Source organism: Mauremys mutica, chromosome 2 (genome assembly GCF_020497125.1).
Source record: "Mauremys mutica isolate MM-2020 ecotype Southern chromosome 2, ASM2049712v1, whole genome shotgun sequence".
Lineage (NCBI taxonomy): Eukaryota > Metazoa > Chordata > Testudines > Geoemydidae > Mauremys > Mauremys mutica.
The window spans coordinates 31768059-31789176 of NC_059073.1; the positions used below are offsets into that span (position 1 = coordinate 31768059).

Sequence of the window (21118 nt, forward strand, 5' to 3'; positions counted from 1 at the left end):
AATCAGGTTATCTTAATAGTATCTATGGAAATTGTTAAGTTTATTAATTTGCTATTTTTCAATCAAGAGTTCCTACCAGACCAAGAGTCTGCTTTTATGGATAGCTCTGAACTCCAGTGTTGTAAGAAAGCAATAATTATGCTCTGCAAGGCCAAATTCTGACTTCCTTTGAAGCACAGAAATTCCCTATGTAATTTTTAGCAATAAGCATTCATTTCCTAAATCTTCTGCACATTTAAGCAGGTGGAATTTGTCACCCTCCCTTGTGGTGTTTATTGTGCATACGTCATCTTGGTGGTGGGACTTAGGATTCTGTGTTCAGGGAAATAAATGTATTTTCCTCAAATGTGCTTATAATTTGATTCTGAAATGTAGCATCCTAGGGTCAAAGATTCTTGTCCATAAAGGACTCTGAGTCAAAGAAAATCATGGTCTCTTTGGGAGAGTTAAACAAACACTTCTTATGTGGAATGGGCCAGCTTTCTTTGAATCAGACATTGATCTGCTGAACATGATCTGCCAGACATATGTTTTGCTGGACAATCTTTTTTTTTTTATGTATTATCTCTCCATTTGGTTGCATTGGGGTGTTTGGCCTACCCTGAAACTACACATTTGCAATTTTCTATGGTTCTTTTACATTTTGGGGAAGTATTTCCTTTTATTACAGGCGGTAATTCATTAACTGGACAAGTCAAAGTGTCATTGTACATTTCTTACCTATCCAATAGGTATGAGGTGGTGTTGTAGCATTTGAGATTCAGAAAATTTTCAGAAGATTTCCCAAGGTTTCCAGTCCCCCTGGAAATTCCTTAATTTCATCTTTTACATAGTTAATTAAAATATACACTTAACAGAACTGTTTACCAGTCTTTTGGCTCAGTTTTTGGTTGCTAATTCTTCTTGAACCATTTAACAACAGGATAAAGTTTTCTCAATATTTATTGTAATTTGGTAATTATCTTCTGGAAGCTTTATTTTCCTTTCTTCTGACATTTATGGTTATCTCATCTTTCCCTTAAAAGTAGAAATGGTGTTATTCCATTCCACTTCCAAAAGCAGGAATAAGTCATCCCCATTTTTATTCTAATTTGAAGACAATTTCCAAGTTGTTATAAAATCCCATATGTTAATTCCAAATGGTTGAATATTCTAGTTTATTTTAAGCATTGTCCTAGATACTTCAAAACATTAGCAGCACAAGTGCTCATTCTTAGTAATATTGTCTTATAGTATAACTTCAAAATTGCTACACTTAGTCATTATGCAACATTTCTAGATATACTAATATATTAGCATGCAGTGTAATTTTATACACCAAAATCTATGTTTTCTTAGTAAAAGTATCTTGTCATATGTATATGAACTTATTCAAGTATACAAATCCCTATTTTATTACAAAAGCCTTTGTTTGAACACTTTAAGCCTTAACAGGAATGCCATAAAATGTGATTTGGCCTTAGATTTGTATTGTTCCCCAAATGACTAAAACATTGTTTACTTTTCTTCATTTTATGAATTAGGGGAAGTTGTGAGACAAATTATTAAATTAATTTATTCCTTTGCACATCGCTAAGAGGTACATTAATGGTAGTGATGGAAACCATCTAGTTTGCTCAAAGATAAGAAATAAATATTTCCTTTCCAAAACAATTTTGGACACATTTAATTTAGAGACGTACAAGTTTATGGTTTCACTTTGATGGGACCTTGACTCTTTTAGCAAGGAATTATTGCCTGAGAGGACACAGAAAATGAATTGTCACATCCTTTGTGTATGTTTTTGTGTCACTTATTAGGAGATGAACTGAAACATCTGTCCTGATATTAAGTATATTTTGTGACCTTTTGATTATTACATCTTATTTCTGACTTTATTAGTGTTTTAGTTTAACAGAGGCTAATTCAAAGTGTTAAATAGAAATCTAAACAAAAGGGGATGGAGGAAGGACAGATCACTCTTTAGGGTCTGAATGTGAGGAGACATTGAGAGACATTATTTATTTCTTCCCTTAGAACCGATATTCCTCTTGAAGGACATAAGATAACATATAGTTAGAAAGGTCTCAGATTCAGTTGTAGGTAACTTGGCCTAAAATCAGGCCTTTGTTAGGTGTGAGTTACTTCATTGTATCATTATCGTATAACTTCTATGTAAAAGAGAATATAACAATTTGGATATTCATGATTCAAAACCAGAACCTTTAGGCACCACAACTGACATAGCATGTGTAGAATATGTTTTAATTCTGAATCAATCAACGTTCTTTGAGTAATACAGAATAACTTTTTTCCCTTTATTAAATAGTATCTTGAGTAACATCTGAAATACCATAATAGGTCATTGGAAGAAAGAATAGCTTTGCTGAGTGAGGCTCCGTGTCTGAGTTTTTTAATGATTAAATATAAAACTAACGATTAAATTACTCTTAGTGACTGAATTATTCTTGTGATCTTCAACAACAGTATTTGAAGTAGAAGCTGGATCACCAGTTTCCCCCTGTAAATGGAAATTAGTAGATTACTTGTCCTGGTATCACAGAGTGATAGAATTTTTAAAAACACTTAAGATGGGAGGCATGGAGTCTTTGTCCAGCTATACTGAAAGAAGGACAGGAGACACCTGATATGGATATAATCAGGCCACAACTTTACTATTAGATGTCTGGGACTCCTGGGCAGATAAAATGTACAGTGCAGGCAACTCCATGTTCATTTAATAACTACCCGGAGTCTTCCACAGCCCCTCCCTCCCATCATTTTCCATCCAGGCCCCCCAGCCAATTCATTGCTGGGATCTTACCTTTCCCTCCTCCCCTTTGTAGGAGGGTTAAGTTTGGGGTTGGCTCCCTGCTATACTAATCATAGGAGCCCCAACACCCGCTCCCCCCATTCCATTCCTTTAATCAGGCCATTTATCTGGTCACTGAATGCCTTCCCTACAATGAACATCCACCACAAGGAGGTGCCAGCAACTAGCTTGGCTACCTCCCCCACAAACCCAGTTGGGTTCACAGACATCTCCAAATGTTCCTCTTTTATAGCAGCCAAAAACTTGTCTGCACCCAAGGTGAACCCCATCCTCCCGAAATAACTCCGGTGCCCCATATGCTATGGCAGGATGCAAAATTACCCACCCAGGAATTTGGCCACCTAAGGGCTTCTCACACCCAAGTTTGCCCCTTTTCAAGCGCTTCACACTTCGTTCCCTGGGGATGTCAGCTTTGCCGTGCTGAACCCCCACCCCTCTTTTTGCAGCAGCTTCTGACCATCTTCCTCCTCGCAGCTGTAAAGCACTGCTACGCTTCCCCCAGAAGCCTGGACAATGTCCCCCCCACTTAAGGTGTGGTGTGGTCATTCTTCTTTAACCTCTAGCATGTCTATTTGAAGTAGATAGAAGTATTAAATTATTGCTATTTTATAAAATTTTAATAAGAGACCTTAATAAAGCAAATAATTATATATTAGAACTGATTTTCCATCTTCTATTATAATTATATGTTAATTATCTGCAGTACAGGAATTAATATGATTTGGAAAGCAGTGAGTCTGTCATTCTCTCTTTTAATGGGACAGTACATTTCTGTAAGTCTGACATTCTACCCTTAGATTACCCATAGACACCTAACTTCTGCTCTATACAAGAAAATGAAATAGATAAGGATCCTAGGAAAGCTAGACCAAAAGATAGCATATCTAACAGTACAAGAGACACAAATTTTATTATTTGTCCCTTCAATGACTTCAGCTAAAGCTAAATTAGTACCATTAACTGAATCCCCATTGTTCACACTATGAGCATCTGAAAGGAGCTCAGCAGGTATAGAGGTTTTTGTTGGAGTTTGTTTATTGCCAGTCCCAAAATAAAATTGGATACCACTAATACAGATTTAAAACTAACAAAAAATAGCCATCTATCTCTGATTCCTGCTAGAGCTAAACAAGACCACACAATTACATCCAGTTTCAGATTCCTAAATCAACCAATACTATCAGGAACACAACACAAGTGTGTGTGTGTATGTGTGTGCGCGTGCGTGCGTACCTCTAAGGATATAAGTGGGGGGGTATGCTGTGTGGTGGTTTTGTTTTGTTTCATTTTAAATCATTAGTACACATAACACTGTGCTTAACTTAATCCCAGTTCTCACCATAAAATAAAGTACAAATTTAGAGATATAAATGCTAAAAATCAACTGGAACATCCACATGGCACTGAAGAAAATAGCATGTTTTTATGTTATGCTGATGACATCTCTTAGGAGCTCTCAGAATTGACCATGCAGGATTTCTAATCCTTTCAGATAGTGATAGTGATATCAAAGAGAAAGCAGAGGAAAATCAAGCTGGATCAGCTCACAGCAGCAACCCTGATCGAGAGTTCAAACTCAGATGTTAGATATTGCAGAACCTGTGCAAACTCTTATTTAGGTGAAAGAAAACTGTCCAGATGGACCAAAATACCATCTCAAAAGTCAAACAAATAAGAGAATATATATTTAAACTATAGTTGAAGTTATATGAGAACACCACTAGTTACTGTACAATATGAGATTTCTGTGGATTTGGGGAAAGTAGCCAAAGGAAAATGTCCTGGGAACAATAAGAAATTTGTCAGAATCATTTGTCAGATGGTAAAATATTTTTCACACACAAACCTTGTAGTGATGTAAACACTTGGGATTATATTCCTCTTTGATAAACTCAGATAATGCCTGTCAACACAGCTTGGCAAAATTATAAGGCTTATGGGCAAGTAAGAAATCTATTGTTTTTTGTCTTTTGTGTATTATAATTTTATTTCCCCATTATCATCATCACTGAGGTAAGGAGGGTGAATAGAATTTGTGCCTGAGCTTGTATATTTTCTTTATGACTGAGTCTTAACATTTATAGGAGTTGTATGTATGAAGGTGAACATACACCATTTCTTGCTGATTCTTTGCATTTTGAATCAACCCTCACACTCCATTTTTGTGTAAAAATCTATGGAAAGCACGTCTTGCATCTGAAGAAGTGGGTATTCACCCACGAAAGCTCATGCTGCAAAACGTCTGTTAGTCTATAAGGTGCCACAGGATTCTTTGCTGCTTTTATGGAAAGCAGGTAAACAAATTACAAGGTGTTTATTTCATTTCCCCTTCCCCTTAATCAAATAGAACAAGATAAATAGAGCATCGATTTAGGAAATACTTTGAGTTATAATACAAAGTCAACATTGATTTTGGTTTATGCTCATTATAGAGACATCCACCTTAAGAGGGGGGAAAAGAAGCTATGAAGATCTTTAAAATGGGGAATTTCTAGACCCAGCTCTTAGGGTTATTTATTACTTATTTGTTTCTGGCAGCACCCACAATTCACTAGGCTCTGGACAAAACCAAAAAAGGGTTCCGATCCTGTAGTATTTATGCTCTAAAAAGACAGAGTCAGAGCACAGGAGAAAGTCTACAATATAACCCTCCCCCATGCATACACACACAACCCTGCAAAGATGCATATGCCAGTAGTTCCACTCAGTTCAATGGGCATACTTATGTAAAATGTTAGATTAAGGCATGTTTGCAGGGCAAAAATGGCCAGATGATGTTGGCAGTATCCTTATATTACAGAAGAAATATTATTTTAAATAAAATATATCTAGATTTTTTCCTCGAAATTTTCTGTAACCTTGGCATAATCAGCTAACTCGTTTCTTTAAAATGTCAGAGTAGGCACTGATATTCGAGTATAGCATGCAATATTAAATAACATACTCTAAAACAGTTCTAATATTTAGAATAATTATTTTTTTAACATCACATTGCTTACTACAGTTAAAGAATGATCATTTAATCCAAATAATGATTGTTGCTTTAAGTTCATATAGATGTAATGTTGCCAAGATTTGCATGGTGTAATAATCTGGGAATACGAATATTAGAAAAATACAAAATAACCATGATCCAATTTACCAATCCTGTGAGAATACCCATTGGAAAGGTGATGGGGGAGGAGGGTTTGGTGGAGAGAAACTCCACAAGAATTTCCTTGCAATGATTTCCTGTGATTGTTCTATGAGGGTTTTTTCAACCTCCTACACTCTCTGTTGTAGAGTAGGCAGTGGTTTTGTCCCCAGTTTTACTGATTTCTGTGATTTGTTTCAAGAGGCCAGGGTTTGTGCATGGATGGCATGTGCAAAAAGTATTGGGGTGCCCTGCTTCTCTGCTTGTGCGTGTGTGTGTGTGTGTGTGTGTGTGTGTGTAGCGAGTAGGTGGGTGGGGAGAGGAATCATAAAAAAATAATACCAACTCATGCTGCATTAACTTTATGCTCTATTCCTTGTAGGGCTTGCTGGAGGACTAATGCATTTCCACTGTCCATACTCCAAGCACTCCCTAGCCTTAGAGAATCCCCCTATTCTGCACTAAGCTCCCCATGGGATCCTGGCTGGGTGCTGGAGATGGCAGCATCACAGAAGTGGGTGACCATATACCCAATGTGCATGGGGGAGATCAATTTAGAGCAGGGTTTCTCAAACTGGGGTCCACGCTTGTGTAGGGAAAGCCGCTGGTGGGCCAGGCTGGTTTGTTTACCTGCCCTGTCTGCAGGTCCGTCCGATCACGGCTCCCACTGGCCACGGTTCACTGCTCCAGGCCAATGGGAGCTTCTGGAAGCGGCGTGGGCCGAGGGACTTACTGGCCACCGCTTCCAGCAGCCCCCATTGGCCTGCAGCAGCGAACCACGGGCAATGGGAGCTGCGATCAGCCGGACCTGCAGATGGAGCAGGTAAACAAACTGGCCTGGCCCGCCAGGGGTTTTCCCTACACAAGCGGCAACCCCAGTTTGAGAAACACTGATTTAAACTGTATTTGGGCACAGTTGGTGCCTCAGTTTGTACAATGCCTAGCACAGTGGAGCCCTGATCTCTGTTGGGAATTGTAGGCATTGTTGTAAAACAAATAATAGTTCTCATGTGAGCAGGGGTTTGCAGGACTGGGTCCATAACGATTAAAACATATTATAACAATCACTTGTGAGGAGGTAAGGAGAGAGCACTTTGTCCCCCTCTTTATTTTTGAACAGTTTCGTGAAATGATACTTGAAGATCTGATCCTGCCAAGATTCATACTTAACATTCATACCTTGATTAGGAGTTTTATGTATGGAAAGCAACTCAGATTCATGCCCTGTATATTATTAATTATTAATAATTATAAACAATGTACTATGATATTCATTTGCTCAAAATATGTAAATTTGTTTCAGATGTGAGTTCATGGCTGTGGAGAAAATGTTTGATTCCTCTAGAAATAAAATTGACATTTATTTGCCGTTTCAACAGAAATTGAAAAGGAAAGCTGTGGGGATCCTGGAACACCACTGTATGGTATCAGAGAAGGGGATGGATTTTCCAACCGGGACATTTTAAGGTTTGAGTGTCAGTTTGGATTTGAACTAATTGGAGAGAAATCCATTGTGTGTCAGGAGAACAACCAGTGGTCTGCAAATATTCCAATTTGTATTTGTGAGTACCAAATGTTTTTTTTAATGCAACATATGTTACTCTGTCCTTGAGTAATTGCTTGTGTGATTAATTGCAAAGTTAGTACAATGTAATTATTTTTCTCTGGCATGGAGAATTTACTCTTATTTAACGAGAGCTTCACAATATATATTCTATGATCACTTAAAATATTTTTTCTCTTCTTTTCTCTAGCAGTTATTAAAAGGAAGTATTATTATGTGCCTACATATAAAATGTTATTGTTAACATACTGTATTTTCTAGGAGGCTGTATATTTTATGAGTAAGATATTTTTATACTAACTATTATAAGTTGATGAAATAAATTAAATTAGAAATTGCTGAATTGCAGTCAAAGGCATTTAAATTATTTACAGATGTTTTCCATGCATAATGCATGGAAATATTTTAGAGCTTAAATAATCATAGAGGTGTATATTTCAGTTGTCTATCAATAATATTATGCAGAATAAACTTCACCAATGATATATATAATATATATTATGTGATAGACCCAGGCCAGTTGGGTACAGCAGAATAGCAGAAGGCAGATATACTGGCCACTGGATTAACAGTTTTCTGTTCCCTGACTGACCAGAGCAGGGGCTGCTCCAGGCTAATGAGAACACCTGACTCTAATTAACCTGTAAAGAGTCAGGTGAGGCCATTCAGTTAATGTGACCACCTGACTCTAATTAAGACCCTGCTGATACTATAAAAAGGGCTCACTCCAGTCAGGCAGGAGAGTCAGGGAGCCAGAGGAGAGGAAGTGCGGCTGAAGGTTGGCTACCAACAACTGCTACCATTAGGGTCCCTGGGCTGGAACTCGGAGTAGAGGGCGGGCCCGGGTTCCCCCCAACCCACCACTACAGGAACATCTCCTGGAAGGGGAAGTCAGGTCCCTGTCAGGACAGGAGGCTGAACAGAGACTCTGGGAGTTCTCTCACCAACCTCCTTGCAGGCCTATGATGAAAAGGGCTCAGTAGACTGTAACCCTGGCCCTAGAGAGAGAAGGGCTACGTGAAGGGTCACAGTGAGCCACTGAGGCTAGCATAAACCGCCTACAAGCGCAGGACCCACGGGAGCAAGGTCAGAGCTCTGCCACAACAGATATAGATATATAGTAACCAACATATCTCTCTCTTACATTTACATTAAATATTATGGGCCAAGTATATTAAGAGCATCATCACTAACTTTCATTGTTGTAAGTTAATTTATTATTGCTTAAATGGTGTGGTTAGACATGAAATATTGTCTTGATAGCAGCAAAATAAGCCTACCCTTTCTTTGTGGCTAGTTTAATTCTTGTGCTTATGTATGAGCTACAAACGAGAATGGCAGAATTGACCTTCTGACTCTTAATGTACTCAGTGAGAGGTTTGTTCATCTAAACAGTTCCCTAAAGCAGAAAATAAGTGGTGCCAAAAGATTAAGGACTGTTGAACATGGATAAAACATGAGGACTGCTGTGGTTTCCAGAATCCTGTTACTGTTCTGTGTAGCCCGGGGTGTTGCTTTCTGCAGGAAGCCTGTAGAGACAAAAGCAGTAAGAAGATACCAAAAAAAATAATAATAATAAAAAAAATCAAATTGATAAGTTCTTCTTTGGCTTCTTAGCTGGTCCCAAAGACATTGGCTTTTTCAGTTGTGATAGTAAGCACGTCTTAAGGGAATTTTAGGAAGAGATGATAATATGAGACGATTCTTTTGAAAATAGGTTCTATTCTGTTCTCTAATTTCTTTCTCTCTCTTTTGATAGTTCCTTGCCTTTCTAATTTCACTGCACCGATGGGAACAGTTCTTTCACCTGATTATCCAGAGGGATATGGAAATAATTTAAACTGCATCTGGACAATAATCTCAGACCCAGGGAGCAGAATTCATCTCTCTTTTAATGACTTTGACTTGGAATCTCAATTTGACTTCCTTGCAGTTAAAGATGGTGACTCTCCAGATTCTCCAATACTTGGTACTTTCACTGGTGCTGAGGTTCCTTCGCATCTTACCAGCAACAGTCATATCTTGCGTTTGGAATTTCAAGCTGACCATTCAATGTCAGGACGTGGCTTTAACATCACTTATAACAGTGAGTAGTTTTTCACTGTGGACTTGTAAAGTACATGCATCCAAATGTGTGGTTTATCTTCTCCCTGAGTACTTTGCTTGAATCCTGCTTCCCGTCTTTTTGTGTTTTGTCATAAGGTATTTCTAGACTGCAATCACTGAGATTACTGCTTGAGTAAACATTCGTGGGCTAGGTGTAATATAGTTAGCTCCAGGCCTGGACTAGTGAAACTGGTCAGTTCATGCTTCTGTATAGGCTAGCCTGCAAGGAATTACCTAGGGTTATGAGTGGCCTTGTACAGCCTGGCACTGTTGAAACTTCACACAGCTGTATCTTCACTGCTCCAGTACTCAGGCTAGCAAAAATAAAATGAGGTCGGGTAAATCTGATCAATCTGCAATCACTGCCTGTGACTGTAGTCTAGACATACCCTTAGACTGTCAGTCTGTCAGCCAGCTGGTAATACCAGGCAGGGGACAAGCTGAGACTAAATTTGCCTACTGTGCAAAACATGCTTTTTATACTGTTATCCTTCACTCCCATCCCTCCCTGTTTATCTGTTTCACCCACATCATGTCTTATCACAAATGTAGAATGTGAGCTCTGTTGTGACGACACTGTTTCCTTATTACTTGTTTGTACAGCTCCTATTACAACGGAGCCCTGATCCTTGAGGCGCTCCCACCTACCACACTAATACAAATAATGTGTTAGCATAGTCTGTATTTCTTACCCTTTGTTGTATTCTGGGCTCCTTCACTACGATGTATTTCTTCTATTGCTTAAGGGCCCAATTTTGCAATCACATAGTATTGAGCCTACTGTTTTACTACCTTGAGTAAAGCTTAAGTTCTCACATCTGAGTTGTTGTCACATAAGTAAAGCCTAAAGATACCCCATGTAAGGAAATGTTCACAGGATTGTTTCTAAGGTTCCCATACTGCAAAGACATATAAATTTTCTTAACTTTATGCATTGCAAGTTATCTTGGATCTTTTGCAGGATCCGTGTCCAAGATTGGGGTATAACCACAGTCATAACTATTAATAAAAAAAAAAGTTTTTTTGCTGCAGGGTGCAATATACAGGTTTTTGTATATTGTGTAGGAGAACACTTCAACCTCCCTGGCCACACAATAGCAGATCTTAAGGTGGCCATCCTGCAGCAAAAAAACTTTAGGACCAGACTTCAAAGAGAAACTGCAGAGCTTCAGTTCATCTGCAAATTTGATACCATCAGCTCAGGATTAAACAAAGACTGTGAATGGCTTGCCAACTACAGAACCAGTTTCTCCTCCCTTGGTTTTCACACCTCAACTGCTAGAACAGGGCCTCATCCTCCCTGATTGATCTAACCTCGTTATCTCTAGCTTGCTTCTTGCTTGCTTATATATACCTGCCCCTGGAAATTTCCACTACTTGCATCCGACGAAGTGGGTATTCACCCACGAAAGCTCATGCTGCAAAACGTCTGTTAGTCTATAAGGTGCCACAGGATTCTTTACTGCTTTTATAAAACTATTTTGAATCGCTAGACTATGGGCCTGGTTCTCCTCTCACTTTTACACCTCCTGTACCCTGGAATTTTTTCAATGATTTAAATGGAATTGAGCCTGATGAGAGTACAGAATCAGGGACCCTATTTTTAGACCTGTAGATATTTCATGCACTTGAGAAAGAAAACCAAACAAAACAGGATTGGAATCTCTAACCAGAAAAAAGAAAAAAAAATGGTGAGAAAAGAGAGTGCTTTGATTATGATGTCCCTCAGCACACAGCAATCATTTACAGCATGTGTTGATAATATCTGAACATTTGCTCTTATATATGAAAACAATGAGAACATTACCTTAGTAACCTCTACTAAATGCATATATTGGCATATATTTTACAATAATATTGTTTAAAATAATAGTGCTTTTCTACATTTTGGAATACATTTTAAATGTCTATATTTTAACATTCTTCTTTATGGTTATGTTTAAAGCAGAATTTTTTTTGGGGGGGAGGTGCGAGGGAGAGCAGAAGGGAAGCTCTTAAGTTAGCATTATGCTTGCAAAAGACAGAAGTGAGAGCAGCCCCATATACCATGCCCCTCCCCACACCCAGACCCCTCTACTGAGCCCCAATTACCTTCACCTGGAAGCCCCTACAGAGTCCCATTGCCTTTCCACCTGGAACCCCTCCAATGAGCCTCTGTGCATCCAGATCCCCCCACACCTAGACCCCCACTGAGCTTCCTGCACCCAGATTGTCCGACACAGAATCCTCTCACCGCACACCTGGATCCCCCCACACTGAGCCTCTTCACACTTGGATTCTGCCTGGTTGAGCCTGCCTGCCCCATACCTGGCGCACCTGAAGTCTGCAGGATGATCTCCCAATTTCATGCAGCCAGTGGCCTGTGCTCCCCACTGCCATGCTGGAGTCTCTGCATTTATTTATTGACATTTAAAACTTGCAGCATTTTGCAGAATTTTAAAATATTGTGTGCAGATTTTTTTTTTTTTTTTTTGGGTGCAGAATGCCATTAGGAGTAGTCTGTGTGTCATCTAATGCATTTGGAATCTGATACCGAGCCTGTTGAAGTCAGTGAAAAGACTCTCAATGACTTCAGTGGACTTTGAATCACGCCCCTAGAGACTGGTAGATACAAGTGATTGCCCAAAGGAATAAAGTGGGATTCACTAGGCGTCAAAATGCTCAACGTCAATCAGGACCCTTGGGCCAGATAAACAGAATTCCAGGGAAAACAAAGACGTTTAATTTCCCCCTGACTATTAGTTTTGATGGTCCCATATTTACAAGTCTATGCTTTGTTTCAGTCTCTGTGTGTGCATTCTCTGTGAGTTAATGGAGTGACAGAGAAAGAGAATTAATTTGGTATGTTCACTTTAAAAAAAAATGGAAAAGTGTGTGTGAAATTTTTACGAAGTGAAAATTAATGTTTGATCATTGTCCTGGTAAAACCCTCCCTTTAATTTAAGTGTATGCCTCTCCAGACAGGGATAGGGTTCTGGTCTGCAGACCTCACACCTGTGTGAGTAGTAATGCCATTTGCTACTCCAACTCTTGAAGTTCACTTTGCTTTTGGTTCGAGCATGAACCAAACCAATCTCTACAGTGAAGAATGCATCCATATCTTAATTCTAGCAATTGTGGAATCCTTTTTTATTTTCTCACTTAATACCCCATATTCAGATGTCAGAGTACTGTCCTGGACAGAAGGATAAATCCCTGAAATAGCAAAATGTAATTGGTGTTATGCAGTATGTTGGCATGCCAGTGAGCATAAATGTCATGAAAACCAGATCTACTATGTATACTATTGATATGTCTGAGCCTTCTTGAGAATATATTTCTCAATGTCAAATGCTGATTTACGGATATACATCTGTGTCTGTCCTTTGTTATAGTATATAGTGCTGGGGTCATATTAATATTATAGTAAGTGAAAAAAGGTAGCAGTCAATCTCTGTACTAAAAGTACTGACTGTACATAGTTTGTTTTGGGTGAAAAAAGATCTATTTGCAATTCCCAGCAGTTCCTGCTTATTTGAATGACCTGAAGCCATACTTCTGCCACAATATCTGCACATTTTTTTTCTGTCCTTAGAACATATAACATTACAAAGGTTCAATTCAACAGGTAATATAAAACATTGTTTACACTTGCATACAAGATGGTTAAAGGGGTTTAACCAGAAGGCTGTTTGCTATTTTTCAAAATATCTTCAGTTGAAAGATACTTATGCCATGGTTTATGCTATAATCATAAATGCAAAACCTTCACGTAGATATAAGATTTGTATACCCAAATGATCTCAGGAAATAAGATGATAGATATAGCATGAGAGCACTGATTAATTTCAAAACTTTTTTTATAAATATTCACTGAAATTTTTGAATGAATTTAGTTTGCTTCCTTTTGGGTTTGTTTTCTGTGGAGAATGAATGATTTCGCAAGAATGATTGTCCAAAGTAGATTTCAAAGTTGCTTGTGTGGATATCTGTGCAGGAAGTGCTCGAACATTTATGTAAGCATGGAAGAGAGCAAAACAGTAATTTATTTTGTCCAGTCACAGTTAAACAATACAGCTTACATAGTGAATACTGTCAGAGTACTGTCCATGAGAAATCCTTGCAGTGTAAAAAAATTGACCAAAAAAATCTATTTTTCAGTACAAAATAAATTCAGTGAAATTGACATCTACTTACTGGTATTTTTTAGCAGGAAAAATATGGTGAATTTGATTGGATTAATTATTTGTTGCATATTATTCTCTCAGCTCTAATCTGTAGTCATGCCCATGTATTTTCCTAGTTTTGTGCCCACTCACCAATTGTTCTTTCAGGCCAATTTAACTATGTTTCTGTATAGGATGACCAGATGTCCCATTTTTATAGGGACAGTCCCATTTTTTGGGACTTTTTCTTATATAGGTGCCAATTACCCCCAAACCTCCTGTCCCGTTTTTTCACAGTTGCTATCTGTTCATCCTATTTCTGTATAAATGTGAAGTGCTGTTAGATCTTATAGCGTCAGGCTGCTTAACACTACAAGTACCTTCTCTTCAGCAAATTATCCTATCTTGCACCTCCCCTCAAACTCATCCTTCTTCAAGTACAACAAATACACAAAAGAATAATTTACAGTTAATGTTATTCAAACTGACAGACACCATGTCCAGTGTTGTCAATTTTCCACAAGAAATTGATGCTTAAAGTTGTATGTAACATTCTTCCATATAAAGAGAAGATCAAAGTAAGCCATGAATAACAACTCTGTATGTTTCCTTCTAATGGTATGGATCTAAGGATAGTTATGCCCTCCTCTGATGTATATGTGTGTGAATGAGTGTTTGTTTTGGTGCACTCAATGTACAGTTTATTCAGTAAAAATAACAATGAGACATCCTTATTATCTCATATGGACATGTACAGAAAAATAACTCTCCTTTCTGCATTTGCCTTATAGGTACTGCTTAGCCTTTTAATCTAAGCCTTTTAATGCTAGAACGTTTTGCTGCTTTAATTATACAAATATAATTAAGATGGCAAACTCCATCACAGTGTGGTTGCAGCTATGCCAGTATAAAAGTCCTTTTACCAGTATGAGTTATTCCAGTTCCTGAAGCAAAAGAAGCTATGCAGAAATAAGGCACATTTCTAACAGCATTACTGCTTCCATTCTAGGTCTTTTACTGGTGTAGCTATTGTAAAAAGTCATACCTCTAACCAGCAGAGTTACACTAGTATAACTTTACTAGCATAGACCAAGCCTAAGTTGGATGCATAGAAACTACTGTACCAATTTTTTTTAAAAAAAGCAGCTGTCATTTCAGTTAGAAACTGCACAATAGAATTTTTCCTTTCTATAGAGCCCTAAAAATGTCAACTTAGTTGTAAGGCTTTATCACATTCCTTTCTCCCCCTTTCTCTTGCTTCTGTTTTAAAGCTTTTGGACATAATGAGTGTCCTGATCCTGGAGTACCAATCAATGCACGGCGTTTTGGTGACAACTTTCAATTAGGGAGTTCAATCTCAGTCATTTGTGAAGAAGGATTTATTAAAACACAAGGAACCGAAACCATTAGCTGTATACTAATGGATGGGAAAGTAATGTGGAGTGGACCTATCCCTAGGTGTGGAGGTATGTGAATATTTACGCTATTGCTTTTCTATTTAGGATAATTTATCATTACTTCTTTAAAGTTGTCATAGGGTGAAATTTACACTTCTTCCAAAGACCAGCACAAAGTCTATGCCTCAGTTAAGTCTCACTGAACCTCTGCAAAGGAGTGAATTTCATTCATTCTGAATATTTTCTAATTAGGGCAAAATAATTACAATTAGTTTCTTTAAGTCAATTTTCTTTAAAATGTATTTGAGAATTCCTGAGAGGATGACTTAAATTTGCTTTTTTTTTTTTAAAAAAAAAAAGGCAGAACAAATATGCTAATAAATTGCAAATATGGATGATAGTAGCTTATGCAAATTGTCTTTAATTTTTTTCCACCTGACAAGTTGCTTATTTTTGAAATACAATTATTTAATTTTCTTTAAAGAATGAGTTAGTTAGTCATAATATTATTGGTAAAAACAAAAACAAAACTTGCTGAATGCAGTCTTTGATAGTGATAATAGGTATTTGTTGGTAACATTTAATTTGTTTGATATTTTGACTTTAGAGTAAATGGTTAGAATTCCACTGACGTCAATGGAGCTGCACCCATTTACACCAGTGGAGAATTTGGACTCTTATTATTTTGAATTGATAGAAGTTTTAATAACACGCATGGGTCACTACATTTTTAGTCAGATCACTGCATTATGCCTACTTCCATTTGCCTTAAAATTTCAGTTGGATACTGTACTTCTTCACTTTCTGTCCTAAACTTGTGGAGGATCTGGTTGCGAGCTATTAAATATCTGCTAGATTCCACTTCAGAGAGATCTGCATTTCATATATGGGTAAAACGACTTAAATCTCTTACCTGTCTCACAGGATTATTGACACTTATTTAGAAAATGTGTATAAAGCAAAATAAAAAAAAGCACTAAAGAAATACAAACTACTATTATATGTGGTACCTTGTTCATTTGATGTTGAAATATGTATAGTAAAGAAGCAATGCAATATGGAAGCTGATTATCCTGAAACTCATTCTATAACAACTCCTACCTGAAAAAAATCAATATATAAAGCTCCAGAGACAGAAGGTCCTGACAATGGTTGAAAGGCAGAGAGGTAACAATTCAACGAGTCATTGCTGTGCTTCTCTTCTTCCTATGCCCCTATAACAAGGTTCTGAAGAAGGCAGAACAAAGTTTCTTGCCAGTTATCACACAGTACATGCCCTGAGGAGTAGTTGATGAAGAAATTTCAAGAACAAGACTCTCCCGCATCTTTGAGCCTTCACAGACAGTCTTCAGACTAGATACAGTCCAGAGAATATGTAGGTAGACAGTTTCCCTTTAGATTAGCAGAGCAAATGGACATAAAGAGAAGACATGAAAACAATGCTGGATCTATTGATGGTCATTGACACAACTGTCAACTGATTCAACTATGAACCTTGCCAGGGCTGGGTGGAGTGACCTTCAGGGTATTTTGTTCATTTCTCTCAGGGCTGGTCTATACTATGGGGGAAAATTGATCAAAGATACGCAACTTCAGCTACGTGAATAACATAGCTGAAGTCGAAGTATCTTATATCGAATTACCTACCGTCCTCACGGCGCGGGATCGATGTCCGCAGCTCCCCATGTCGACTCCGCTACCGCTGTTCGGGTTGGTGGAGTTCCAGAGTCAACAGGAGCGCGTTCAGGGATCGATATATCGCGTCTAGATGAGACGTGATATATCGATCCCCGAGAAATCGATTGCTACCCGCCGATACGGCGGGTAGTGAAGACGTACCCTCAGACAGATCTCAGGGGTATTGCTCAGTTTCCCCAAAGTTCCTTTCTCTAGGCAGGGCTCTGTCTTGTCCCTTTTCTTATTTAAAGAATATATTTATCCAGTATGGGAAACTGTGAGAACTTCTGAGCTTTGATGCTAATAAAACACTGACAACTTCCTGTTCCGCATCTCCAAAACCTAGCACAGACAGTGTCATTACCAAGTTAGCCAATGTCTAGGAGAAATAAATGGCTAGATGGAAAACAGCTGGTTCACGTTCAACCAACAGAGGATGTGACTTCACCTTTTGATGAAGGCTTCTGCTCTCCAACGTTCAAGGTGTTGCAATATCTGGGTCCAAATGGACTCGTCACTGTTCTTGGGGAACCAAACAGCAACACTATTCAGAATTCCCTTCCTATCTTTCTTTTGGCCTGAAATTGTGCCTTTTCTGTTGAAGGTGGACTTAGCAATAGGCAGCAGTGGTCCCAGTACTTTTCTTGGGTTTCAAGGCTGCTTCAACATGCAGCAGTCTACTGCCTAGATCAGCTAAACCAACAAGTTCACATCATTCCAGTGCTTTGTGTGCTCTATGCTCCCTATCAGATTCGGGATCTGTCTTGAGATAGGAGTTATAAACTGCTACTCACAGCAATATCTCTACTCCAGAATGTTAGCCTCAGCAAGAGAATTCCCTACTGATGGAGATGATGAACCCAAGTCTCGTCATCTTTACAATACCATGCTATACATATTTCCTTGTACCAGTCTGTCTCTGCTAACAGTAGCCACAGAAATAGCATAGTGGCCTAGCTACCTTTCACAGGTTGAACTACAGTCTTGTTGAAAAAAACATACCAGATTCAGGAAATGACTTAATGTGTTTCACTGACTTCAGTTCTCAGTAATTTGAAAATTAGGGCATTTATTTACGTGTCTAAACTTTGACTTGGGATCTTATCTTTAGGCACTTATTTTTAAAAATCTTAGGCCAGATCTTCGTTATATAGAAAGCCTTCTAACAAATTGTAATGGGATTACATACACTAATGTGAGACCCTACAATGTAAGTGTTGTCTATACACTTTCAAACACTTTTCCCTTGTCTTATAGCTTCATTCTTTCAAGAGGTGCAGTCTAAATAAGACTATTATTCTCTGTGTGTGGGAGCACTGTTCTTCCAGTGCCTTAAATTTAATTGTTTTGCTATCATTCTGCATTCAGTTTACACTTTCCATGACAAAATAGTCAGGAATATCACCTGTATACAAATGGATTAGTTGTATTAGTAAAAGTTAAGCGTGTGTTTAGTGCTTTGCTGTCTAGGGATGGATTACTGAATCAGGACCTAAGAGCACTTCCTGGTGCACTGAACAGTCAGTTTAGCAGTATAAACAACAACAGAACAGGCAATGGTAAATGGAAGACTTTAACAAACCTAAGGCTCTAGTCTACTTTTATATCCTCTTTCTTTTCAACATACAGATAATTTCTCTTCTCTCCTTCCCCTTGTCTTCTTGGGTTTTTATTCACTTGCCTCCCTGCTTTTCCCCCTTGCATCTTCCTTCTGTTTCTCTCTTTTTCCTTCTCTGTCTTCTCCATTTCTCTCTCTTTGCCCTCAAACGCCGATATCTTTGCCCTGGTCTACACTGGGGGTGAATAACGTAGCTGAAGTCGACGTACTTAGATCGATTTACCATGGTGTCTTCAATGCAGTGAGTTGACTACCGCTGCTCCCTCGTCGACTCTGCCTGTGCCTCTCACGGCACTGGAGTACAGGAGTCAATGGGAGAGCTCTAGACTAGACACAATAAATCGATCCTCGCTGGATCAATCGCTGCCCGCAAATCTGGCGGGCAGTGTAGACATACCCTTTGTTTCTGAAGAATATGCTTGAATGCAGAATACCATATAGTCTGTATAAGGTGGTCTTCTTAGCAGCAATGGTAAAGAGGGCTACCAAAGCTGATGGAAAACAATATGTGGATAAAGTACTTTTTCTTTATTTCTATTAATCTGTCCAGTCAGTTTTACATACTGTATAACTATTTGTAATGCCTACTAACCTTGAAAAGTATATTAATTTTAACACTGACAGGAACCATTGTAGTTCTTGGATTATGTTAATCACACATAAAACAATAATGCCACACTGATCTACTTTGTAGTTAATGGAGCTGGATGAAATTGCCAATGAAAATTAAAAGTGGAATATTCACTGTCATATCGAGAAGCTAAACTAATCTGGGAACACCTCAAAATGTCCAACCATGCACAAGGCAGACTGATGAAAGGATAATTTTAGCCACTAATTGGAACATATAATTGAATTCTGGATGGTAGGATTGCTATTGGTAGGATCACTAGTTGGAGAATTAGACATATTTTTAAAAAGTGAAGATATAGATTGAAAAAACACTCAAAAAGAGGACCTTTATAAAGCAGAATTTTGTAGCCAGTATTGCAGCTGGCATGGTGGTATATAATTGCCCAGAGTTTTGTTTTATTTTTGTAAAAATCAGTGTTCATTATTAATCAGTTCTGTGCAATTAACACTCCAAATGCATATCTTTATTTCATACAGGATGAAATCCACTCCACTTGCCCAAATCCCAAATAAGTCACACTCTATCCAGGTGAAGGGTAGCATGGTTAGGAAGTCAATTCCACTTCTAAATCAGAGCCAGGGGGTGGGGCTGCTTTTAGGCTCCCTCCCTTTCCCTTTAACTACCTGTCTGCTATTTCAATCAGTATAATCTAGAATAACAATTACCGTTTGACCACACCCATTGTGAAGAGGGCTGGGACCACTAGATATAAGTAAACATATACCCCATGCCTCATCACAGCCCTTTCAGCCAGCCTACATAGAGCTCATGTGGAGACACTTCCTATGTTTTGGATGCTGTGCTGGCACACCTGGGTGGCAGCTCCACATATGATCATCCTGTGTAGCTCATATGCAGGATTTATGGTACAGAGAGATTGCCCTGCTTCTCCATACCAAGGAGAAATAATATCTTGAAAAATAATCTGATGTTATGAACTACAGAGTCTGCACAGAATCACCAGTCAGATCTGGTCCCCAAATAAGTACCAATTGTGAGCACCTGTTAGCATTAGGCTTTCCTCATGCCCATATATAGAGTTCCTGTCTTATGGTTTATTGAGTACTGTTACATTCATGGCACACACACATAGAGAAGTTAGATTAAAAACATACATTACTCTTGCTGAAAGATTGCAGCATAACACTTCTTTATATTCCGAACAATAACAGAGAGAAACCCCAAAAGAGAGAGAAAAACAGGCTGTTCCCTAAAACAGAGGCACAGATCAACTCACTTTACTCTAGGCTGTCTGTCTGCAGACTGTCTGCTTCTTGACACAGAACACATACTTCCCCATAGGCTGCAAGCAGGAGCAGGACAAAAACAAAACCTGAAATTTAAAATGACAGCTTACAGTTTAAACACAGTTTTCAATACACCACAATTTCCATACATGGAAATAAATTGGAATGACATTGTGGGAACTCTTAGAGCATGTTCGGAGACTCCTGTTTGATATTTTCATGTGGGCTCTCCTTTGACTATGAGATGCTTGGCTGATGGCTGCCTCTAGTTATAATATATTTCCAATATTTTAATTTTACCTGACTGATGACAGGAATAGATGTCAGTCAGCTACAAAAGGGGGTTTAAAGAAGCAACAAGCCCTAAAACTTAGTATAAAGGAGGATGGAAAAATGACCCTATTGGCTAGTTGACTAGAATGTTTTATTTTTAAAAGTTAGGCATTTGAAGATAAGCCTAGTATCTCCCTGTAGATGTGAATATGAAGGACTCCTGAGTCTTGGAGTTCAGAACACAGTGGTGGATTTCAAATTTAAAAAAAAAATGGAATCATGCACTGCAGGCATCAGGAAGAGACATATGCAAGGGAGAGAGAGAGAGAGAGAGAGAATAGAATTTTTTTAAATGCCTTTATTATTCTCAGCTACCAGACATGAAAATAAATTACTTTGAATGTATGTAACCATACTATAATAATGCTATACTAAAAACTATACAACACTTTACAATATTGTACTAAAAATACTAAATATAGCAACTGGTATTCTCTGTGTGTTTTAGAACT

General features: G+C 38.3%; 1 protein-coding gene across 3 annotated transcripts in view; it reads left to right on the forward strand.

Moving 5' to 3' along the window:
• CSMD3 (CUB and Sushi multiple domains 3) overlaps positions 1-21118 on the forward strand; it is a 1155643-nt gene that overhangs the window by 648203 nt on the left and 486322 nt on the right. For all 3 annotated transcript variants that reach the window (XM_045006341.1, XM_045006342.1, XM_045006343.1), the window contains 3 exons: positions 7325-7507; positions 9269-9595; positions 15032-15226. In XM_045006341.1, coding sequence (XP_044862276.1) covers positions 7325-7507; positions 9269-9595; positions 15032-15226 — 705 coding nt within the window. The remainder of the gene's footprint in view (positions 1-7324; positions 7508-9268; positions 9596-15031; positions 15227-21118) is intronic.